This window comes from Hyperoodon ampullatus (assembly GCF_949752795.1).
Source record: "Hyperoodon ampullatus genome assembly, chromosome: 14".
Taxonomy (NCBI): Eukaryota; Metazoa; Chordata; class Mammalia; order Artiodactyla; family Ziphiidae; genus Hyperoodon; species Hyperoodon ampullatus.
Window position 1 is genome coordinate 78444004 of NC_136927.1, and position 25879 is coordinate 78469882.

Below are 25879 nucleotides of genomic sequence, written 5' to 3' on the forward strand. Positions count from 1 at the left end.
CTGCAGCCAAACACACTGGTTTCCGTTCTTCGTGCTCCCCAGGCCGCACTCATGCCTCCAAGCCTCTGCCCTAGCTGGTCCCCTCGCCTCTTCTAATGCTTTTCTTCCTCACTTCATTCGAGGCTCTGCTCAAAAAGTCTCCTTGGCCCCAGGCTCTGGGGACAGTCAGCAGTGCCACCTGCCGCCACCCAGTTGTGCTTGGTCTCCTTATCTCCTTCATATACCGGTTCCTGGCAGTTCACTGTTCTAGTGCTTTAGTTTTCTTGTTCCCCCACCGTATCCCTGGCTTTTGAAGAGTGCCTTGGTACAGAGGAAGCGCTCAATAACATGTATTACTGAGAAGGCAGAAGCTTAGCAAGGGACTAAGTAGCCTCAGGTCACACTGTCTGCTCTGGGATTTGGCCCCAGGTCTGACTCTCAGGTCTGAGTGTTGAAACCCGCCCTTCTGGGTCACTGCCATCAGTATTTCATTCATCCGATAAATGCTTTGAGCATCTATCCTATGCCAATTTCTGCACCTCTTCTCCCACCTCTTTCCAAATCGGGCCATGGGCAGTTCTCCAAATGGTTCCTCTCTTGTCCAAGTCCTGCCTTCCCTCCTGTCCCCTTTCCTGAGTATCACCTTTTTCCCGGAAGCCTTCTCACATTCCTACATGGGGTCCTGACTCCCTCCAGAAGCAAACACTGAGTTCTCAAAATGCTTTGCTTGCCCCCCCGTGCCATGTTATTTGAGTCGCTTGTATGCCCACTGTACCATGCATAGCAGCATGCATACAGCAGGTACCTAATGTATGCATCTTAGCCCACCACGAGGATCCCACACCATCAGCCTAGGTCACTTAGTTTAGGGAAGCTGATTTTTCTGTTATCCAATTGACAAACGAGTTTTTGGTCTGTTGTTTGCCTGGAGCTTTTTCTCCACAAAAGAATATAAGCCATTCACATTTTTTCAGGGATAACGATGTGCCAGGTGCTGAGCCAAGCACTGAGTTCCTTCTCACACCAAACCTAGTAATACAGTCATCCTCGTTTTATAGATGGAGAAAGAGAGACAGGCAGTCACTTGGCACAGCAGGTGAAGTGGAGGGATCAGGATTTGAACCCATAGCCCCATTTTATTAACCTGTACATTTATATGGCTCCACCATATAGGTAAAGAGATTGTGCTATGAGGTTTGCTAGCCATCACCTTTCTTCTGGGTCCCCGGAATCCTCAGTGTCTTTTGTGTGTCAGGAAAAGGCCAGAGCAGCCTCTGCGAAGTTAACGAGCAGAGAAGGCTGTGTGTGCTGAGTGGTTAAGGTGGTCACTGAGCAACACTTTCTTGGAACAGAATTGAGGCCAGTGGTGTTCAGTCTGCCACAAGCACCCCCGACCTTTTGTTACCCTTACAGAGAGACACCGTGATGAAAACACAGATGTTGAACATGGCTACAGCCTCAGGGTGATTTCTAAGCCTGACACCTAAGGCTGAAACCAGAAAGAAAGAAAAGACAGATGCATGTAAGTATATAAAAATTATACATTTTTCTTTAAAACTCCAAAAAAGAAATCTGTAGTATATTCAGTATACATGACAAAGGTCATTCATATATAAAGAGGTGTTACAAAGCAATAACAATTCTAATAAAAATGGCTACAGACATAAAGAGAGAATATACCGGGGTCAACAAACTTTTTCTATAAAGGGCCAGATAAAAATATTTTCAGCTTTGTGAGCTATATAGCCCCTTACTCAACTCTGCTTTTTTTTTTTAAACATGAAAGCAGCCACAGACAATATGTGAGCAAATGGGCATGGCTGTGTGCCAATAAAACTTTGTTTAACAAAACAGGCCAGGGGCCACATTTGGCCTGAGATATGGTTTGCCAGTTTCTAGTATATACACCAATGGCAAAGAAGAAAAAGAAAGCAAAGTGTGTTTTCTTCACCTACTTTTCGGGGATGGCAATCCGGGGAAGCCAGTGCCTTTTACTTTTATTGTTCATCCAACAACTCTGGGTTGATTAGTGGTAAATTTCTGAAAACTGATTTCTGCTAGCATCCCACTCTGCCCCAGGAATTTTCTGGTTCACTTGCGGGCCCGGACACCTGCGTGCTGACTTCTTTTAGCCGAGCTCGGAGGTTCCCAAAGCTCAGTTTGCAGAAGAATGGCCACTCAGGGTTACACACAGAAGCCCACACAGATAGACCTGAGGTACAATTTAAGACTTTCCAGGGAATTTTGACTATTCTAGGCTTTCTATAACTGCTGACTTTGGAACTTAATCCCCTGAGAAAGAAGCAACAGGAAGGAGAGGACGGGCCCCATCTTATTTCTCTCCCAAACCTCAAGCTTGCTTTCTGAAGTCTGGTTAGACTGTGTGAGGGCCCTCGAGAGCCTGGGGTCGGCCAGAGAGTCGCTCCTGAACCAGGGAGGCAGTGTTCTGGAGGCCAAAAGAAAGAATCTGAGAGTTAACACAGGCGCAAGTCCCACCCACCACCCTTCTCCTGCGCTGCCTTGCTCCGGTCACTCCTGGGACCTGTGCCGGGGCAAGAGGTGGCTAGACACTAGGGTGGCTGAACCGGAAAGCATGTGAAGTGTTCTCTGGATGCTTCTACATTGTGTCCTAACTGCTCTCAGGGAAAGCTACTCTGCAGGCCAAGAGTGAACTCCAGGGCTGAAACTCTGTGCCCTGGGCACCAGGCCTGTCTTCCCCACAAGCACGTGGAAAGGAGCTAAGAAGGAAAGGTGGCCATTGGCCTTGGCTTCCCCTGTGACTTGGGTATCACAATGCTTTCACTTGCTAAGCGACTCCCCAGCCTTTTCTCCCCTCCCAGCCTTCCCCACACGCTCTGGGGGCACTTGGGAACTGAAGAAGAGCTTTCTAGAAGGGCCAGACTTTAGCGGCTCAGTGAAAAGGACAAAAACGCCTTGATAGGCCTGTAGCCCAAAGCTGTGGGTGGGGTCTGAAGCGTTACATGATGGTAAATCCCCTCTGAGGCCAGGCAGATCAGAGCCAGCTTGCCAGAGTTCACAGGCCCCTGCAAGGTCAGAGCGTTGCCAAGTCCTAACATCAGGGAGGGAAGAAGCGCATTAAAAAGGCCCTTTGACTAAGTGGCTGAGTCTCAGCGCTGATATTTCAGCTGCATTTTTGTCATCCTGATTCGCCGGATGCAAAGTTCTCGGGAGGGACTCTGGCTCCGGGTGGGTATATCCAGCCAAGTTTCGCTGAGTGTTACTGTTGCCTTTTGCCTGTTGATGGTGTCTGAGAGTCACTGGTGGAGAATGTGCCAGGGAAACCCTCCCCCTGCTAAGGTTCATGCTGCTGTGGGGAAGTTTTGGTACTTCTCCGTGGGCCCCACCCTCTGGGAAACCAGGTTTGGGACGTCAGCTCCCTCACCTGTGTGTGCTAAGGGACGTGAAAGCTGATGATTGTTCTAACTAACTGGGTTTTCAGAGTGAGCCATCACTGTGCTGCTGCAGAGAACTCAGGGTCTGGCCTATGATGTAGCAAACCCACTTTCACCGACAGACAGACAATCCGAAAGCCAAGGCCCAGTGGGACATCAGGAGGCACATAAGCCAGCAATACTGATGCTGGATGATTTCTGGCAAGCGCTCACCACATGCTGGTCACTGCACGTGCTACCTGATTCCAATCGTTGTGCAGAGAATTAAATAACAGCAGTGGCATCTAAACAGCTGAGGCACAGAAAGGTAAAGCGACATCCTCACCATCCCACGTGGCCTCTCTACCCCAAGCCTCCGGCTCCCTGCACAGTCAAGTCTGCATTGGTTCCCAGGCTCTTCTGCGCAGGCCCAGGACCCAAAGTCGATGGAGGGGATCTACAGCTAAGGCCAGAGGCCTCACTGAGCACAGTGGGAAAACCACACCCAGCTCTAGCCCAGGTCCAGAGCCTGGTTTCACATCCAGAAAGCACGGGGCGAGGTTAACCCCTTCCAAAGTGCACAAGGCGGCCCCGGGGCCGGGGGTGGGGGGCGGTGGAGGTTTGAGTTGATGAGATCAAGACTGGAAATTACCTAAGCACAGGGCACTCCCAGAGGTTCCTGAATCACCTGCCCCTCTCTCGTTCCCCAGTGCAGGCCGCCCTGCCGTTGACGGAGAGCCTTCCTTAACTGGAAACACCAAGCAAAGTGTGCAAAACCAAAAGGGAGCTGGCTCAGGGCAGAGCAGAGCTGCCAAAGGCTGGAACCTGGCGCTGCTGCCTTCTCCCTGGAAGAGGGTGATGGGGCCACTGGGAGAGCATGCAGATCCCCAGAGCCTCATGGCCACCCCTACGCCCCACCCCGACCTCCAGCCTCTGAGAATCTCAGGTATGTCCCCTGGGGGTTCCCCCTTACAGTGTGGTAGGGTCTAGCCCTTAAGAGTAGGAAATGTTGGAAAATGAGAGAGGGCCTTCAGGTTGTGAAGTCTTCTGTTACTCAAAAAAAAAAAAAATTCAAGTTAAGGAAACACACAGCTGGAAAACAAAAGGAAAGGCAGAAGATATCAATTACCTTTAACTTTGATTTCTTGGATCAAAGATCACAGTCATTCTGTTTCATAATATGTTTTGTATCCAGCTAAGGTGTGTGTCTATCAGCTCTGAAAAAGATTTGCAAAACCATTTTTGAGAAGAAAAAAAAAAATCACCTTCGACCTCTTATGCTTCCAACTCCTGCTAATACCATCCATTTAAATGAGTAGCTCTTCACCCAGGGCCGCTGAGAGCCCAGGATAGAACTCAACCCTCTGGCTGTAGTTTAAGCCCCAATTCTATATCGTCTTAACATTTGTGCCAGAATTAACCCCAAATCAGGGTAATAATCACTGAGATGAGGGCCTCTGTACAAAGATATAGGGATCTCTGAAATCAAAGTTCATCAGCAAGATTATGGTGGGTTTTTTTTTTTTTTAAAGCAAGACGAAATGGCTCGGTTGCTGGCATGTCATGTAGTTTCAAATCATGGCCAACTAAGGAGATAACACTGGCATCTGTGGCAGAGCACATCAGAAAATCAGAATTTCATGATGGAGCTACTCAAATGTAATTCTCCCTCATTTGACCCCTGCTTCCTTCTTATGAGTGATACAACCTCAGTGGGCATGCAAATTCATAAGACCGTACACTTTCTTCCTGTTTTTCTCTGGTTGGCAAGTTACTATTTTTATAGCCCCTGCCCAGAGCACTGAAGGCGCTTAGAAAGGAGACAGGAGCTATATATTTTACAGGCATTCAATTATATCACATTTTCTCTTCAATTTTAAATAATCCCTTTTCCTTTCTCAATCCCTTTTCAATGGCCAAATTAGAAGGCCAGAGTCCGTTTTGAGTGCTTGATGTAGAAATACTTTCTGGGATTAATTTCTTGCAGGGAGTCATCCCACCTTTTGCTGGATGTTGCTATACTTGCATCCTTAGGTAAACCAGAATAGTCTCTCAAAAGGCATGAGCTCTCTGAACTCCCATCTTCAAGGCAGAGAACACCCAATAATGAGATCTTTTCTGCAGTTCTTCAGCTGCAGGCCTAGACTCCCACATGTTGGGCTCCAGTAGGGTTGGTCTGATTGGGACTGGATGGGGTTAGTCACGGGCTGCTGCCGCCCAGGACAAAATAACCACCTCCTCAGTAGTAGCTCTGCACACGGTCTGGACCATGCATTTCAGGCCATCTCTTGAAGCAAAAAGGCCCACTGGCAAATCCAGGTGCCCGTGGCCTGAAGGCAGCTCCCTCATTACACTTGCCTGTCTCTACGACACACTGGCTGGTTCCAAACCCAAGAGCAGAGGATTGTCCGACCACTCCCTCAGGGCCTTAAAAAAAAAAAAAGCCTCTATCCTGACAGTGGCCAAATAATTCATGTTTTCAGCCTGGACCTCAGCCCTGCACTTCAGACTTAGATCTCGAACTACTGGCCGGGCATCTCAAACTTAACATGGTCCAAACCAATCTCCCGATTGCCGTAATCATTGCTGCCCTGCCCACCCCCCAATCATAGGAAACGCACACTCCCCTCTTCCGGTGGTTCAAGTCAATCTTGGTCACAGCCCACATCCCCTCCGTATGCAAATGCTTCTGGATTTACCCTCAAAATAACATCCAGAAACGAACAGCCTCTAGCCCCTCACTGCACTGGAAAAAATAGTTCCAAGGTGCTAAAATAGCCAAGATGTTTGCACTTTATCCCTCTGTACGCATTCAAGTAGCACTTAGTGGGGACCAGGTGCCATGTACGTGTCCAAGGTCACACACCCTTGGAGCAGCACCTTTGAATCGAGGCGGAACCCCAGGCTTTTAATAGTAGGGGCCGTTCCCCGGGAAGCCCAAGCGTGCTCTGGCTCCGCGCCCGCCCCCTTGTCAAGAGTTCAGAGAGTTTATAAAGCATCAAACTGATAGGTTTGTCTGCAGACTTTTGAGGTGCAGCTTCCTGTTTAGTCATGAAGCAGACACTTTAATCGTCTGTTTCCTGGTGGGAGGCAGGTACCAGGAACCAGAGGAAGGGCCTGTTTTAAATTCAACTAAGACCTTTACCCCGCTCTGTAGGGGGCTGTTCACGTGTCCTATTTAATCCTCACAGCCATCTCTGGGGGTTGGGGCCATGATGCCCATTTCTCAGGTCAAGTTACTGAGGCAGAGAAAGATGGAGTGACCCTTCCAGGAATGGCCCCAGCTCGATGGGTGCTAGTCCCAGGTCAGGGCTTCCACATGTGTAAGATCATCAAGCTCCCCTGGGGGCTGAGTTAAAATGCAGTTTTGCATCAGAAGGGCTCAACACAAAAGCACTCTGTCAATACACCCGTGTAAGTCTCACGACCTCTCTCTGAGCCTCAGTTTCCCCACAAAACGGGGATCAGAATACCTCCCTGGAGAGACTGCTGTCAGGATTGAAGGAGATGATGTAGCTGGCTTATTCATGGACAGATATTTACTAACTCTTCAATACGGACCCGTAGAGAAGACGGAAGAATGAGAGAGAAGATGTGGAAGCAGACAGACCGGTCCAATCCAATCCTCTTCCACTAACCAAGAATAAATACAATGCTATTTCCCTACATATTTAAAGAAGAAGTCTGTTCCGTTGATCAGCTGTTAGTAATGTGGAGGTAGACATCGAGAGAGAAGGCAGCATCTCGACTTATGATATGTTACCTAGGTGACACCTAGAAACCCGCCCAAAGACAGGGAGAGAGGCCTCTGGTCCCAGAATCACTGCCCCATTGTTGTGGTCTTTTATGAGGCTACCACTGAAGACCTATATAGTGATGGTACATTTTTACAATCCTCACCATAAATCAGTGAATTGTCCTGCTAGTTGCATAGATTAGGTGATGATTTAGGATATGGATTGGGAATGTTCACTGATTAATCAACACGGATAATTAACACAAAAGTGCAAGGTGTCAAAAGATAAAATAGGAAAATACTCAATGTGTCACCCTGATAAATCCTACAACTAGCTTCCACCCTCCTGAGAGCACAGGCACATCTCTAAATGGGATGGCATCAGAGGAGAAAACCTGTGTGCGTCTGCATCATAGGGGTTAGACTGGTCTAAGGTACGTTCAGTTTAATGGTTCTTTAATGAAAACACCAGGGTCCCTCCCAACCTGTGTAGAATGCGCTACCATCTTCTCCATCCTCCGCTTTTTCCATGATTACACATCAACTTACAAGCTAGGGAGAAACAACTCAGACATTCTCTAAGCTAAGCTGCCCTGCGAGGGAGGACTAGCCAACTGTATGAACTCAGACCTGAGCTGAGCTCCTCTGCCCGGTCCTTTTCTCCAATTCAGCAGAATTTCTTCCGATTACATGCAGCTAAGAGGCACCTCTCCTATCAAGCAACCACACGGCTTCTAAGGCAGCAACCACAGGCAGGAAAGCATTCTAAACAAACCACGGCTTGCCCCCTGGTCCTCCTGAAACTTCCTCACGGCCTCGGCCCCAAAGCTCTGCTGAGAGCCACAAAGCAAGCACTGCAAAATGAGCTGCTGCCTTTCAAAAGTAAAACAGAAGCAAAAAGAAAAGCACTTGTTACTACATCCAGTTGAGATTCAGGAAAGAAACAGTGATCCAAACCCACAGTTCAGTTCAGCCTGCAACCACAAATGAGATGATAAAATAAATACCTAATTGTTTGGGAAAGCATCTTTCTCTTTGGAGGTGGGAGGAATTAATCAAACATTTCTGTTAAGACATTTGTGTTTCCTTAGCCTTGTGTATGCAGCAGAGAGAACTGAAGGCGGGTCAGACATGCCAGGTGGGTTGTGGGGGGAAGTGCAGAGCAGGAAGAAACATCTCCATCCTGAGTTACTTTCCTCATGTCACAGAATCTCACAGAAGTTCCCCGAGGCCTTTGAGAAGAGGTCCAAAGCTCCAGGCCTGCCTCAAGTGAACTTTCCTTCGAAAACCAGCACAGCCCCTGCTGCTTGCAACAGATTTGCTGGATATTTATGGAATCTTCTAGCCTAGTCTGCACCTCACCCTTCCATAAATTCACCTTCCAGATCATTCTATGTCCTCCCACATGTCACGACCAGCTCACAGCACGGCACCACCACCCCCCTCCCCGCAATCAAGAAGGGTACCCGTACATACATCCACATGTTTCCAAAGCCCGACATAAGCCCACGTGCCGTAAGGAGGCAGTCCGACCCACTTCACGCTGCCCCCAGTCTTAGGCATTTTGTCCTGTCTCCCTCTCGACTCCCTCAGCCCAGTCTGGTGTGAGAACTGACTGACCTGCAGACCGTCCCCACATGCACTCGGCAAGCCCTAATTACAGGACCCACCTCATAGCCCACCTGCGCCAGCCTGCAGAGGGAGACGGAGGACAACGGTGCAGGGCCAAGCGCCTGAGTGACAGCGAGATAAACCTGGGACCCCTGGGCTCCCCAGCCCACCCCCTTCCAGGCCCAAGAAGTCACTAGCTGCCTGGAAAGAAATTCCACCAGGTCCAAGCCGGGACCAGACCCAGTCCTAAATTTCTCTAAGTGAGATTCACAGGCCCAGGCCCGGCACAGATGGCCAACTTAGAGGCCGCCTGGAGTGACCAGCAAGGACTATGTGTGTGTGACATTATACCAGGTGTCCCTAAGATACCTTAACTCTCCCAGGACATGCAGACAGAACCCTAACTCCTGACTCACCCCCCTCGATCAAACCTTCACCTCTACAGTCCTTGCTGTGGACTGAACTGTGTCCTGCAAATTGCCATGTTGAAGCCCTAAGCCCCAGTGTGATGGTATTTGGAGGTGGGCCTTTGGGAGGTGTTTTAGGTTAGATGAGACCATGAGGATGGGGCCCTCAGGATGGGATCAGTGCCCTGTAAGAAGAAAGACCAGAGAGCTTGTTTGCTCACTCATTGGGCCCAGCGAGAAGGCATGCAGGCTCACCAGCACCCGATCATACGGGCACCCTGATCTCAGACTTCTGGCCTCCAGAACTATGAGAGGATAACTCCTGCTGTTTAAGCCACCCGGTCAGTGGAATTCTGTTATGGCGGCCTGAGCGAAGACAGTCCTGTAAGCGCTGCTCTACCCAAGACCGTTCCTAATATCTCAAGGTGTGCTCACAGGGCAGGCATCTGCTGGCGAAGCAGCCAAGGTTAAGTGATTTGCCCAAGGTCACACTCCGAGGCAGGGTTTGAACAAGAAGCAGGCGCTGCTGTGGCCCCAGTGTCCTCCACACCCCTAAACACACACACACCTTCATGCCATGTGGCTCTGCCGGCAAAGCCCCCTCTCCCTGCTGTGCATCCGAATCCCACTTCTCTGCCGCCATCCAGCCTCAACTGCTGCCCAGGATCCTCTGGCTAACAGCCCCTTCTCCCTTCCCTGCCCTCCACTGACCTCACAAATTCGGCCTTCCTGTGTCTGGTAAGGTGGTAAGTGTCTGAGGGTGGTGGCCACAGATGGCCCAGTGCAGGGGCTGAGCACAGCAGTGAGGGGCTCACACCAGGGCAGAGCCACAGGGAAACACACAGGTGGGAGCCAGACGGCTGGGCTCCAAGTCCAGCCTGCCATGCCCTGCCATGGATTTGAGGCAAGCCCTGACCCCCTCTGAACCTGCCCTGCAAAAAGTGGGCAATGACGGTCCTTAACAACTTTAGAGGGAATCAATGAGTAGACACATGACAGGTGCTGTAAACAGCGTCCGACACATTGTAAGTACCCCACATTCACTAACGGAATGTGAGTCAATAGTTTCACTTCTTGGGCCTCAGTGTCCTCATCTGTAAAATGGGAATAATAATGTGCATCCCAGAAAGACATTGGGCAATGCAATACAGTTGGAACGATGCCAAGTTAACCAAAAAAAACCCCCATGTTAGCAGCTGTTCCCATTAACATTGTTAGTATGTATTAGTCCACCCCACAGAGAACATGTGGTTAACACACTGAATTGACTGGTGACCAGGCCACCTTCTCTCACCAAAGCACTTTCACCTTGGAAGCTATTTCTGAATTTTCAGAGTGGGTGGGTCTGAGGTCAGTCCAGCGCCTAGAGGTGCATTTTTACATCCTGCCAAGGGGGGGCCCCCTCCCAGGCCACCCCACACAGTGTGCTGGCTGCACTGGGCTAGTGACACACGCAACAGCCTCTGAGTCACCAACGTTCTGCAAACCAGAGGCCTCCGGAAGCCAGCCCTGGCAGCAGGCCTGCACGGCCCCCAGCAGCCGACATCTTACCAGCAAGACCTTGGGGCTTACAAGAAAAATGCCGCACCTCGTCCCAAACTGTCCTCAGCTCTCAGGATGAGTAAACATGGCAGTTCTGAGGCTCCCGTTTCGAGTAAGAAGCCTAGGTGCTAACTGGGAGGAGGGCAGATCAGCTGCAGCCAAGAAGGTGCCAAGCCCTGAGGGGTGGGAGGAGGTCCCCTGCCCTAAGCCAGCCTCCAGGGAGACGCACTCATCCTGCTCTGGTCCAGCAACATGAGACGGGCCCCACCTCCCAGCACAGCTTCTTGGGGCCTTCATGCCAGCATCCACCCTCAGGCCCACCCTCCACTCAAATCAGACTTCACAATGCAGAACTCCAAGTCCACGTGCAACACGACTCCATCAAGGCCAAGAGAGAGCGGTGCTTGAGCTGCTCCCCAGGCATTGACAGGGGAGCCTGGCCACTTGGAAAGACCTTGGGGGGAAGGGGCAGGTGGCCACATTCATCTCCACACTTTCTAAAGGACCGCGTGTGCACAGGCTGATGAAGCAACATTTAGTGGCACCTTCTGTGCAGGACCACAGCTTTCACATATGTCATCTCATTTATGGCCACCGACAGTTCTGTGGGCACACACCAGTGTTCACAGAAGCTTAGCATTAGCTGGATCAAGGTGAACCCCGCCTTTCCCTTGCACATGGTTACCATGGTGATGGATCCTGGTTCTGGGGCGGGCAGTTAGCACGGCTCAGGCTATAAGGACCCTGTATCTTGAAGCTCAAGACATGCAAACATCAACCCCTCATTGGGTTGTCATCACCCCATGAGGGCAGGGACCTCTTCTCTCATTCACTGCCATGACCCCAGCACCCAGGACAGAGCCCAGCACATAGTAGGTACTCAGTTAATTTTCCTGGAGAGATGGTTGAATGAATGAATGAATGAAACAAACTCCGAATGGATTTGGATTTAACCAGAATTTGCCCAGTTGAGTCTGGTTTTTGATGGTCTCCAGGAGCTGGTCTGAAACTCTAGTAGGAAGGTTGCTGGCCAGCTGTTCTATTAGTTGTAGATGAGACGTCCTGATACATGTAGTAGAATAATAATTACCATTATTTTATAAATTTATATGGCACTTTCTACAAAGCACTTCACATATATTTAATCCTCACAGTAATCCCACAGAGTAGGTATTAACTGTCCCCATTTTACAGATGATGAAACTGAGGCACAGAGAGATTAAGGAACATACCCAGCTTATACAGCTACTAAGTTGCAGAGCCAGGATTCAAACCTACCCAGTCTGGCTCAAGCTATTTAAGACGGGAATTCTTTTGTAGTTATCATCTGGCAGTCAGAATTTGCTTCTTTGAGTGCAACTCTGAACAAAGACTGGTCCTTGGGAGACCCCAACTTTTATCAGGGTTACCCAGTAGAAGTCACCCATATAGTATTCAAGGATAAATGGGGGCGAGCTAACATATATGTTTACTGTAGTTAATCTGGGGGATGAGATTTAAGAAGCAAAGAGTGACTTGGCCCCTTTGGGACCACGATGCCAAGCCCGGGGTACATATCTAAAAGGTGAGATGGTGCTAGATTTTCATAAGACTTAAAGTACAGCCAAGGCCTGGGGTTCAGAGAGAGACGGCAGCTTCCCAGTTGTGACTGGAGCCATCCCAGCTTGGTTCTGTTGGCAGTATTCTGCAGAAGAGGAAAGTTGAAGCTCACGCCTCACAAAACCACCAGCAAGCTGTGTTTCTAGATCTAAGGAAACCAGGCCTTCCCATGGTTGTCAATCTGATTCTGGCTTCGGGCTCTGATGGCATATAAGGCACCCTCTCTCCAAAGAAAGTATAACCATCTTAGCCTCCACAGTCAGGGGCCTATCTGATGGGGAAATCCAGGTTATCCCAGAAGGTGACAGAGGTGAGTGGCTGCCTCTATCTGCAACTATCCACAGCTGGACACCTGCTGGCTTTCTAGTCAGAACTGCATTTGGATAGACTTTCACCAGCCAGCACCAACCCCCTGCTGGGACCCAGGGACTCCCCTTGGCCTTGGGAAAGGCCATTCCTTTGAGATCAAAGAGTATGCATTTCTCTTCCTCACCCTCCTCTAGTCCCCCCAGCCTTCCTTCTACACTCTGAATGCGCCAAGTATACTTCCACCCCAGGGCCTTTGCACTTGCTATACCCTCTACCAAGGGTGCTCTTTCCTTAGATATTTGCAAGCCTCTATCAGCAAGATCTCTGCTCAAATGTCACCTCCTCTGGGATGCTTCCCTTATGGAACAGCAGGCCCCCCATGCCACACACCACTCTCTATTCCCCTCCACCCTGCTTTACCTTTTTCCATAGCACTTATTCTAGCTGGTGTTATCGTTTATGTTTAGACTGTGAGCTCAAAGAGGGCAGGAACTTTGAGCCTTTGTGTTCCCTTCAGTGTCCCCAGCGTTGACCTCATCATGGCCAAATGTGGGGTATTGTAACATGCGTCTCAGTAGAGCAGATTCCAAGAGGAATCATGCTTTGCTGTCATAAGGGAGAAGCCAGGGCTTCTGAGTTTTGGATCATGCTGTCCCCTGCCTGGCTCCTTATCTGACTAGTGAAATCCTGGCTCCAAAGTTCCACAACGCCCACACCACCCACAGAGCACCTAGCACCGAGGGTGGTACACAGCTGGCGTATTAAACCATGCCGCAAATGGGCTTAAGACAAGACTGTAGAATCTGGAACCCTCAACCTTTGTCTTCCACTCAGTCCAACTTCAAGGAGGAGAAACTGTTTCTCCATTTGTGAACATCTCTATCCTGAGCCCACTTCATACGCCAGCTGGGATGTGGCTAGAAATTACCCATGAAAAGACCTTAGCAGGAGGCAGGTTTTAAGAGTAGCATATCCTCAGGAAACTGGAGACACTTAGAGATGGGTGGGTCAGCCTTTCCAACTATAGCCCTCTGTCATCTCAACCCTGAGGATGCATCCACTGAGGTCACTAAGCTTCGAGGGGGGCGGTGGGTTTAGAGACCACCATGATGAGCTTGTGAGATGCAGCCCAGCCCATGCCACAGGGCTGGTGCCCAGAATGACAGCAAGCCCCTGTGAGAAGTGGCTCTAGCTTTACTTCTGTTATAAAAGATGAACTTGGGCTTCCCTGGTGGCGCAGTGGTTGAGAGTCCGCCCTGCCGACGCAGGGGACGCGGGTTCGTGCCCCGGTCCGGGAAGATCCCACATGCCGCGGAGCGGCTAGGCCCGTGAGCCATGGCCACTGAGCCTGCGCGTCCGGAGCCTGTGCTCCGCAACGGGAGAGGCCACAACAGTGAGAGGCCCGCGTACCGCAAAAAAAAAAAGATGACCTTGAGCAGGTTTTAGAAGGACCCCACAAACACTCAATACTGTACAATGTCCATTTTCCCCCATCTGAGCAAAGGATTCAACGATCTAAAGTTGACACAAAGATCAATGCCATGCTGTGGAGCCTGACAGGCTGACTCTCCAACGTGTCTGCAGAAAAGCAAAAAGACACTTCCGGGGAACAACAAGCTGGGGACTAAACCTACCAGCAGTCCAGAATATCTACAAAGCGGCTGTAACTAAGAACTGGGGACAAACTCTCCTATGGAACAAAGCCGAGAGAGCTGGAAGGGGCCTGCACTTACATGGAAACGATATTTACAACATGGATGGATTACAGGCCCGTGGGGAAAGGACAGACGTCTCAGTAGATGGTCTGGGGCCACTACTTATCCACACAGAAATCGATGAAATTAGAAAGTTACTTCATACTGGACACAAAAGTCAAATCCAGGTGGATTACGGACTTAAGTGTGAAAGATAAAACTGTAACATGTTTGGAAGATGATACAGGAGAAGCTCTCTTTATGACATAGGGGTAGAAAGGGATTTCCTAAACCAGTTCTTCAGACTTGAGGAGCATCAGGATCACTGGAGGGCTCGTAAAAGCTCAGGTTGCTGGGCCCCCAACCCTAGCGTTTCTGATTCAGCAGCTCTGGGTGGGCGGGGCCTGAGAATTTGCATTTCTAACAAGCTTCCACGTGACACAGATGTTGCCAGTCCAATGACACGTTTTCGGTAGCACCGTCCCAAACGACACTCAAAAAGCTCAAACCGGGCTTCCCTGGTGGCGCAGTGGTTGAGAGTCCGCCTGCCGATGCAGGGGACACGGGTTCGTGCCCCGGTCTGGGAAGATCCCACATGCCGCAGAGCGGCTGGGCCCGTGAGCCATGGCCACTGAGCCTGTGCTCCGGAGCCTGTGCTCCGCGGGGGGAGAGGCCACAACGGTGGGAGGCCCGCCTGCCGCAAAAAAAAAAAAAAAAAAAAAAAAAAAAAAAAAAAAAAAAAAAGCTCAAACCTTTCCAAAAATAAATTTAACGACATTAAAAGTTTCTATTCATTGAAAGATACCATCTCAACCACAGGAGTCTTGCAAACACTTTAGCAATCTTACAGTATCAAACGTCGGGAGGATGTAGAGACACGTACTTACTTCTGTGTTGCTGATGGGAGTATAAACTGGTACAACCGCTTCGGAAGACAATTTGGTACTGTCTCCTGATGTGGCAGATGTGTATGCCCAATGACCAAGCAATTCTACTTGTAAGTACAACCCGACAGAAACGCCTCTGTGTGCAGAGAAAGAACATTCTGGAAAGCACTGTTTGTACCAGCATAGGGAAAAAAAAACTGGAAATGACCAAATGTCCACCATCAGCAGAGAGGATAAATGAGCTCTACAATGGACTAATACACAGCAGAGAAAAGGAAAGAATTACAGCTACAAAAATGACAACCGATGAATGCCAAGAACATAATGTTGAAGGAAGAAGCAAATTGCAGAAAACTACTTACAGAATGACTGTATTTATGTAAAGTTCACAAGCATGCAACACTCAGTGTGTTGTTTAGAGAATCAAACAAGTGGAAAAACTATTTTTTTTAAAAAGGAAAGTGACAAACACAAAATTGAGGATAGCAATTAGTCTAAGGTGGGAGGGAAGAAAATACACTCAAAATTCCGTGCTCAGTCCAGGCGTGGAGCATCATGGCTGTGAACATTGCAGAACAGAGACAGACCCCAGACACCTCTGATGGAGGAACACACCACGTATGAGGGAGCCTCACCCAAAACATCAAACTCAGTCTGATACAGCCACTCATCTCACTACTGATTTACGGGAAATGCTGAGGACAAAGCAACGATGGATGGCACCTCGGGGCTGCAACCAGCAAAACCCAGCCTACATGCAAACCACCTGGCTTCTTCAACGCAAAGATGGCAGAGGGGAAAAAGATAAAGGGGGCCTGCACAGATGGAAGAAATGGAAAATACATTTCAAACAACCACACTGTGTGGGCCTGCCTTGGATCCACAGTCAAGATGAACTGTGGAAAAAAATTAGAGCATTTATGAGGCAGCTGAAAATTTGAGCATTGAGTTTGATATTAAAGAATTATTTTAATACACTACTATATATAAAGTAGATAAACAATAAGAGTTTACTGTATAGCACAGGGACCTATATTATTCACTATCTTGCAATAACCTATAATGGAAAAGAATCTAAATAAGGAATATATATATATCTGTGTGTGTGTATATATATATATACACACACACACACACACATACACACATATATATGTGTAATTAAATCACTTTGTCATATACCTGAAACTAATACAACATTGTAAATGAACTGTACTTCAATTTTAAAAAATTAGACCCCAAAAAAGAATTAGTTTCACTGTGAGAATGAAAATTAGAGAAAAATTTTTAACGAGTGTTCTTGTAGAGAAACATATCTGAAAGATTTGCAAATAAAAAATGATTTTAGAAAGCAGAAGAGTACAAAGGTAATGGTTATATTCTTTTTCTTTAAACTCGGGGTAGGCACACGGTATTTGTATTGTTATAATTTTTTATATCTTATGTGTGTATATATATATATATATATATATTTTTTTTTTTTTTTTTTTTTTGCGGTACGCAGGCCTCTCACTGCTGTGGCCTCTCCCGTTACGGAGCACAGCCTCTGGACGCGCAGGCTCAGCGGCCATGGCTCACGGGCCCAGCTGCTCCGCAGCATGTGGGATCTTCCCGGACCGGGGCACGAACCCGTGTCCCCTGCATCAGCAGGTGGACTCTCAACCACTGCGCCACCAGGGAAGCCCTATCTTATGTATATTTAATGAAAGTCATTTGGCAGTTAAAGAAAGGAGGGAAGGAAAGAAGGAAGAAAGGGAGAGAGAAGGAGGGAGGGAGGGAGAAGGAAGGAAGGAAGGAGGTGGGGAAGGAAATGGAGGGAAGGCAGACAAACCGACACAGACTACCCTGTGCCTACCACACAAGAACTAGGCTGGGGACCAACAACAGCGTGCCCCGTGGGGACTGGGCCTTCTGGCACATTTGGGGCAGGAGAAGGTCACCTCCTCCGAGAGACCCTGTCCAGGGTCTCCTTTCACAGCACCTGTTTCTCTCCTTCAGAGCATGTCTCACCATCTGAAATACGTTTCTCTGTTGTATTTATTATCGTTCTTCCCCGTGAGACTGTAAGATCCACAGGGCAGGGACCGCCCCTCATTCACCCAGCACCTGCCAATTGACCTGGCTGGCCTCAGGTGTCAAGAAATCGTGCTGCGTGGGGACTGACCACACAGTTGAATGGATTCCACAAGATGGTCTGTCTTGGTATTGATGGTAGGGGAGAAGGAACTTTGGATAATTCCTATGGCACAAATCGGAAAGAAACGGTTTGATTCATTCAGGAAAAAAAAAAAAAAGAAATCGTGGGGGAGGCTGGCACGTTCTGAGCACTTGCTCTGTGCCAGGTTCTGGTCTAAGAAATCTACATGCATTAACCGTTCAGTGTTCACAAGGCCCCCTGAGTAGGCGGTATTATTATTATCCCCATTTTGCAGTCCAGTAAACCAAGACTCAGAGAGCTGAAGGGACTTGCTCAGAGTGACACAGCCAGCAGGTGGCCGAGCCAGGATTTAAATGCAGTTGGGATTCCAGGGCGCAAACTCGAAACCACTCTACCCTGCCTTCCTGCGTCGCCAAGAAACGTTGGTTTAATGGTAAAGACAGAAGCTTTTTGTTCAGACCTAAAATGATCAGAGTTAACCGTTGAAGTCCAAGGAGGACCTGATTGAGCCAACTTATTTCTTCTGCTGCCCATTCTAGCCCTTGGGCTGTTCCTTTGCATGCCTGATTTTGGGCACGTGCGTGCGTGCGCGCGCGCGCACGCACGCACGCACACACACACACACACTACACGTGGCCATATTACAAACCACAGTGCGAGTTAGCAAATCAATGCCCTTTGACTCGTTCTCTGCCTGGCACATAGTAAGTAGGTACTCAGCAAAAGTGTGGAGTAGAACTGACTAAATTGCAAGACTTTGGGTCAGGATGCCAAACCTTCCAACACAGAAACTAGAGGTGGCAACCTCTGCGTGAAAACATCCCAGCCCATTTCTCCCTGAGAGACCCATCGGCATGAATGAGCCCCCGGGGGAAGTGGAGGCACCCACAGGAGGGGGCCCTAACCTTATCAGTCACTCCTATTTCAGCAGGAATTACTTTCAATGGATTGCTTTCCTTCCTGCCGGCCCCCAACACCAGCCCCGCAGAGGGAACCCCGAACGCCTAGCAGCTCCCTCAGGACAGCAGTTGCCCCAGGGCTGTGATCTAGAGTTTGAATTTAGGAAACTCTTTCCGGGGTGATCCTGGCCACAGTCAGGTGGCAAGAGCCCACGGCAGGGTCCCCGTGACCTGTGCTCTGACATCAAACAGCTGCGGGACTGGGGTGGGAGAGGGTCCCATGACCAGAGAGGTGGGGCCACTGCGAATGCGGCCAAAGACTCCCCAGAAACGTGCCCTTCATCGGAAGAGACAGGAAGCCAGCTTGTGGGGAGCAGGTACCCTCTTCTCTGAAAGGGGCCGGGGGTGAGCGGAAGCAGGGAATTTCTGGGCTGAGGCATGAATTTCTCAGAAGCCTGGCAGCCTGGAAAACACAGGGCTGGTTTCTGTTTTCTGCCCCCAGAAATGCCTGGAACCACAGCGGGAGGGAGGCCCCAGTGGCCGAGAGAGCCCTGACCAGGCCTGGGGTGCAAACACTGCGCTGTTTACAGAGGGAAGCCCCGGGCCAGCTGAGATGCCCACTCCCGGGCATCCCCGGCCGCCAGCTGGGCCCACGGGGACGCACCTTCGGGAGGAACAGGGGGCTGGAAGGCGGCAGCCAGAATCGGGGCCTGAGAGCCAGCTGGGCTGCCTCTTGGCGTGAAAAGGGGGAGCGAGCTTGCGGGTCTCCCTGCAAAAGAAGCGCTTCTGAGTCCAAAGCCAGCCCAGGCCAAGCACAACAGGATACCAAGGGGAATGGGAGGAGGGCAGATCGAAGCTGCACCGACGCAGCTGAGAGCAGCTGCCCTGCTCTCCAGGCAGCCGGGGGTTGCACAATCGTTTCCATGGCACTTCGTTTTGCTGTCACAACAACCCCAGGATGGCCCGGGGCTGGGCAGGGCTGCTGGCTGGAAGCAAGAAATGGATTTTCTAGTGGGCCCAGCAGCCAGCACATTTTTGAAGGCCTGCCCCGGCCTGGCCTTCGGACTCTGCCTCTGGGACTCAAGTCCACTGGGCAGTCTGAGGCCAGCAGAGCGTGGCGTCGGGGGCCAGACCAGGGGCCCGCCGGAGCCTCCCCGCGCTGTTCCCTGTGCCCCCCTGACTGCCACCCCACAGAGAACCAGCAGGACATTCGAGGGTCCCGGCACTGTTACTTTTGAAAACTCCAGGCTGGCCCTATGATGCCAAGCGAGTAAAATGCCCCCACTGCTCACAATAAATACAATTTAAATATTGCTGCAAAGGTTGAAGGTGACTGGCTGACATCTTATGTTCACAGGCAGTTCACTGAACATCTGTCACTTCAATTCTGTGCTTCTCTTTTCGGATGGAGTTTATTCCTCCACTCCAACCCCCTAAGTCTCTCGAACTTTTCTTCAGGCCTTTTGAAAAGCTCACAGCCCTTGGTTCCAAAGCTGCCGTGAGGCCTGATTCTAGGACCAGGACACAGGTCGTCTCCCTAGGTTTTATATGCTGTCACACCTTGCAAGCAGCTGCTCCAGAGGTTTTTTTTGTATTTGTACTCCTGAACTCCCAAAGAAATGCATGGCATCTTTCCTCCACAAAAACCTAGATAAGGAACATCTACATACTTACTCACTGGCTGTGTGACCTTGGGCCAGTTACTGAACCTCTCTGGACTAGGTTCCTCATTTATAAAATGGGAATAATTATAGTCCTTGCCTCATGGGGCTGTTGTGAAGATTAAATATGTTAAAATAATGATGTCTTAGAAGAGTGCCTGGTATGCAATAAATGACATCTAAGTATTAGCTGCTATTATTATTAAAAAGACGTATTATTGTTGTGGTTTTATGATGAATAGTTTTCAATCATTTAAAACCCAGGCAGTGGGCTTCCCTGGTGGCGCAGTGGTTAAGAATCCGCCTGCCAATGCAGGGCACACGGGTTCGAGCCCTGGTCCGGGAAGACCCCACATGCCGCAGAGCAACTAAGCCCGTGCGCCACAACTACTGAGCCTGCGCTCTACAGCCCGCGAGCCATAACTACTGAGCCCACATGCCTAGAGCATCCCGTGCTCCGCAACAAGAGAAGGCACCGCAATGAGAAGCCTGCGCAGCGTGACGAAGAGTAGCAACGAAGACCCAACGCAGCCAAAAATAATAAATAAATAAAATAAATAAATTTAAAAAACAAAAAAACCCAGGCAGTATATGATCTCCATTTCATTCTGGGATATTCATGCAGTTCCACAAATATACGGTGAGCATCTTCCGTGCAGGGAGCTGGGCTAGATTGCACAAAGGCGACAGTAGAAAATGTTATTAAGGGCTTACGTACTCTAAGCAAAATCAGCCCAGGGGCAGCCGGGGTACAGACAGGTCAGAGACATCAGTCCTTACCACCCGGAGACCTGGACTTGAGGTGGGGGGTGGGGAATACACAAAAGCACCTGAAAGGAACATGGAATAAACAGCAACAGCAAGGGACCAGGTGTGGCTCCAGTACTCAGAGGAAGAGAGAAACCCTACGGCTGCAGGGAGAAGAGAGCTTGTCAGAGCCTCCAAACGCTGGTCAGATTTCAGAAGGCACCAGAGGGAGGGGTGGGGCATTCCAGGTGGAGGTTACGGCGTGGGCGCAGGTCCAGAGGCAAGAAAATCTCAGCGCAGCTGCGTGTCCTCCTCCACTCAAAGCCCAGAGGGGTGCACGAGGACAATTACGCATCCAAATGGTGGGAGAAGCACCCCTAACCGGAACTAAAAGCTTCCTATTTCTAAATCCCCATTTTTTTAATATTAGCTTCTAGGGTCATTGCTAGGACCTGAAATGTATCCCTTCCTTTTATCTTTTCTTTCCCTTATTTTTTTTTAAAGTAAATACATGCATATGGCAAAGGCGAAAAGAATCCCAAAGCATAAACATACAAACAGGAAAAGGGCCCCCCCTTCTACTTCTATCCCCAGCTGCTCAGTACCCCCTTGTGTGGCTGACTCTTATTAACAGATACTCAGGTTGCTTCCGGCCGTCTGCTGGTACGAACAAGACTACGGTCAACCTCCCGCGCCCCGCACGCAGCAGGGTGTCCGGGGGGCCCGGGCCAGCGTCCCTGACGAGGCTCACTGTGGGGCCTGAGCAGATGGCCTCGAACCGGAAGTGGTGAGAAGATATTAAAGAAGGGTTGGCATATCCCAAATGCAGAGACTAAGACATTTCCATGACCCTGGACAGAGGAAGATGATGAAGCTGACAGTTATGCTAGGGAGCGCCTGCCATGTGACTGACCCTGCTACACGCACTTTCATATATCACTTCATTTAAACCTGAAGCACTGCTATTAGCCCCATTTTACAGATGGGGAAACTGAGGTCACAGACATTAAGTCACTCGCCTAAGGCCACACCCCAAATTCCTCAGGACAGGTAGGGGAGGGGAGATAGGAACAGAGAAGGGTCGGTTATAAGAGCATTTTAGCACCGGTTGAGTGTGGCATTCCTGCAGGGTGTCCATGCAGAGGTGTCCAGGAAGCAGTCAGATCAGCAGGTCTGGAGGGAAAGCAATTTTCTGGCGTCTCATCAGATACACAGAGTGAAAGGCCCAAGATAAATGCTCCATTCTGTTTATGAATTGAATCTAGATCATTCTCTCACACACATGCCTCCAACAGCTCATCCCCTGGGCCTTGAGCTCTGTGACCCGAGACACATCACTGCCTCGTTCCTCAGCCTGGTCTCACAGCCTTGATTCGGAGATGATAATTAGTCTCTGCCTTCCAAAGGTGCTCATTAAGGGGGAGGGATTATTGTTATGATTATTTCCTGTACTTGCCAGCCTGGCCAACACCACCCCCCCCAAAAACGGCAACCTTCTACCTGCCAGCAGTTTCCCTTCCCTCCAGGAATCAAATCCAAACCTCTCGCCGTGGCCTCTGAGGCCCTCCGTGGTCTGGCCTGCCCTCAAAATCTCATCTCCTGGGCATGACTCTCAACGACCCCAGACCTCTGTCCTCCACACAAACCAGCACTTAGACATGCTGTTCCCTCTGTCTGGGATTCCCTTTCCCCACCTCCTCCTTCAGGTCTCAGCTCAAGGTCGCCTCCTCTAAGAGGCTGGGCCTGACTGCCCGGTCAGAAGTTATGCCCTCCCCTACCTTCACCTGTTTGTTTTAATCAGAGCACTGAACCCCATCTGAAATTCGCATTACTCATTGATTAACATCTCCCCTAGAGACTTGGTCAGATGAGGCGAGGGCCTCGGTCCACTGCACTCACTGCTTGTCCCAGCCCCTGGCACAAAGCCCAGAAGACAGTAGGTACCCAGCGAATATCCATTCAAAGAAGGAATGATTGAATGGGCACCAGTAGATTAAAGGCAAACCAAGAAAGCAAATGCCCAAACGAGATGCCTCCTGGCAGTTTCCTGAGGCAGCAGCCTGCCAACCCCACGCTAAAAGAGGCCCTCCCCAGTATCTGTGGGGCACACACCAGTCTATAAATTGCTTTTCACACATGCCTCACCCGAGGCCACAAGCAAGGAGGCGAAGTGGGGCTCCAAGTCAAGCTTCCTTTGATAACAACTACTCATCAACATCTTCTCACTCTGAAGCCACTGTCCCAGGCGCTCAGCAGGGAATACACTGAACACAGCAAGAAAGAAGTTCCTAGTGGCTTCTCACACTCAGAGAGCGCCAAGAATTCTCCAGTTATGAAACAGGCCTTTATAGGCAACACTCAACATTACAAAGCTGTTGTTTCCATTAGAATCAGGCACTAAACCTTTCCGACTGGTGGTTCTTAACTGGTGGCAATTCTTCCTCCCATGGGGAGAATCAGCAATAACTGGACATGTAAGGGCTCTTCCCTCTTCTGTTTTAGACTTTCTTCATAGACTATAACCACATCCACAGATTCAACCAACCGTGGATTGAAATGTCCAGAAAAAAATTCCAGACAGTTCCAAAAGCTTGGCAACTGTTTACATAGCATTTACCTTGAATGAGGTATTACGATTATTCTGGAGATCATTTAAAGTATACATGAGGATACATGTAGGTTATATGCAAACACTACACAATTTTATATAAGAGACTTGAGCACCCATGGATTTTGGTATCTGCAGGAGATCCTGGGACTAATTCCCTGTAGATGCAGAGAGACAACTACATATTTATTTAGCTGTTTGTTTGCTTCCCTAACTAGGAGGTAAGCTTCATGAAAGCAGGGACCTGTTTAATGCATTTCTGTGTCCCCAGGACCTAAAATTGCACTTGGCACGTAGGAAGCATTCAATAAACATTTGTGGAATAGATGAAGAAACTCCTAAGAATATTAAACAATACAAAATATCCAACCTCCTTTTGGAGCTATTTTCCCATTATGATCATGCTTCTTGTGCAGAGACCCAGAACCCGTTCTTCCTGTCTTCCACAGAAATAGGCTTTAGCTCTGCACATGGTTGGGTAAATATAAAAACTACATTTCCCAGACTCCCCTGCAGCTCACTGTGGTCACATGACAAAGTTCTGGCCAATGAGGTACCAGATGCAGGGATATATGAGATTTCCAGGTTATGCCCTTAAAGAGAAGGGGCATGCCTTTCTTCCTCTTTTCCTCCACCCTCTCCTGCATCCAGGAGCCATCTTAGACAGTGCAGATGAGGGTACCACCCTAAGAATGGCAGGGTGATAAGACAGAGAGCCTAGTCTTGGCACCATGGGACCAGTATACCAGCCCTGGACTGCTTATGCCTGTGCTGTTACATGAGAAATAAATCATCTATCTTGTTTAAGCTGCTGTTACTTTGGGTGCCCTCTATATCCTCATCAATACATAACTTTCCCCTGCCCTGCAAACTCTGTTCTTAAACCACGGTTAAAGACTCGTCAATGCTGCGAGGGATATCTGAGCCAGATGGCACTCAAGAGCTATTTTATGATTTCCCCTTCACACATGTAGGGAACACAACCCTTAGTCTACGTATAGGGTTCTTTCCTTCCTGATGTCTCAAAATATCTGAGCATTGGGGCTTCCCTGGTGGCGCAGTGGTTGGGAGTCTGCCTGCCAATGCAGGGGACACAGGTTCGGGCCCTGGTCCGGGAGGATCCCACGTGCCGCGGAGCAGCTAGTCCTGTGCACAACTGCTGAGCCTGCACTCTAGAGCCCACAGGCTGCAACTGCTGAGGCCTGCGCGCCTAGAGCCCGTGCTTCTCAACAGGAGAGGCCACAACAATGAGAAGCCCGCGCACTGCAACGAAGAGTAGCCCCCGCTCACCACAACTAGAGAAAGCCCACACGAAGCAATGAAGACCCAACACAGCCAAAAATAAATAAATAAATAAATAAATTTATTTATTTTAAAAAATATATCTGAGCATATTACTAAGCCAGGTGAAAAAAGGAGAGAAAGTCATATTACTTAGCTCCATCAAATGATAAAGACAAAAGGAACAAGCAAAAAAGCCCATTAAAATCTTAAAACATCAGTTATGCTTAAATCTATGAGTTCATAATGGTACCAAAAAAAAACCACCCTTAATTGATTACCACTGGACGATGTTAATGAACCAACCCATTATTTTAAAAACTGGTAAATAAAGGGAAAGAATCAAGCATTCATCCTGCGTTTCCTATATGAATCCTACCATTGTTGATGAAGGAAAGTTTCTCTTTATAGAAGTTTTCCAGCTAACAGAAGAGGAAGGGAAGACAGAATTAGAACAGAATATCACCATTTTGCAATCAATGCACCACTGAATTAATGGCGTTTCGGCACTGACCATCAGCAGCTGGTAACATCACCAAGGGGACAACCTGACGGCACGTGCTTCCTGACAGAAAGATGCGCCCACCTATGGAGCAGTCTTGCCCAAAACAATTAAACCTGAATCCATGAAACCACTAAAATTGACGGCCAATTTACAGGAAATACGGAGGACAGAGGAACTGCTAAACCTCACCATGGGGACATAATTGGCAAAAACCAGACTGTGAGAAATTTTACAGGACGAACAATCTGGTTTTTTCAAGAAATAAATTGCAAAATAATAATAATGATGATGATAAAACCAAAAAAGGGCTCTATTATTTAATCTAGAGGGCGAACCTCTGGATGACAACAGTCTTAGACCCCAAGGCATCCACGTGCAGTGTGTGGGCCTGGTCTGAATCCTGATTCAAACTATAAAATAATAAAAACAAAACAAAGAAGGAGGAAACCTTTATGTTATGTGTGTGAAGACTGGAAGTTTAAACACCAGATATTTCATGATTTTAAGGAATTTTCATTAAGTTTCATGTGTGTTATGAGTATTTTCAGAAACCTTTTCTTTTAGAGATACATACTGAATATTTACACACAAAATGATATGGTTTTGGTATCTAGGATTTTTGATGTGTAGGATTTGCTTCAAACTGTTATTGTGAAATAGAGGTGGTACAAGACAGAAGTGTAGAAGAAACCCGACTGGCCATGAGTTGACCACAGTTGGAGCTGAGTGGTGGGTACGTGGGTACACCGTGCTACTCTATGTTTATATATATTTACAGCATTTCATCCAAAAAGGTGTTTTTAAATCTTACCCCCGGCCACAAGGAGGGAGAGGGAAGAAAGAGGGAGCTGACACCTCCAGAGT

The 25879-nt window shown here is 48.9% G+C and overlaps 1 protein-coding gene across 4 annotated transcripts in view; it reads right to left on the bottom strand.

Annotated features, from left to right (window-relative positions):
• NFATC2 (nuclear factor of activated T cells 2) overlaps positions 1–25879 on the bottom strand; it is a gene marked incomplete at both ends in the record, with an annotated part of 155212 nt that overhangs the window by 3072 nt on the left and 126261 nt on the right. For 2 of the 4 annotated variants that reach the window (XM_079719839.1, XM_079719837.1), the window contains one exon: positions 4545–4588. The exons of the other annotated variants lie outside the window; for them this stretch is intronic. In XM_079719839.1, the coding sequence (XP_079575965.1) occupies positions 4545–4588 (44 nt within the window). Of the gene's footprint in view, positions 1–4544; positions 4589–25879 lie in introns of those variants that run through there. 4 annotated transcript variants of the gene reach the window in all.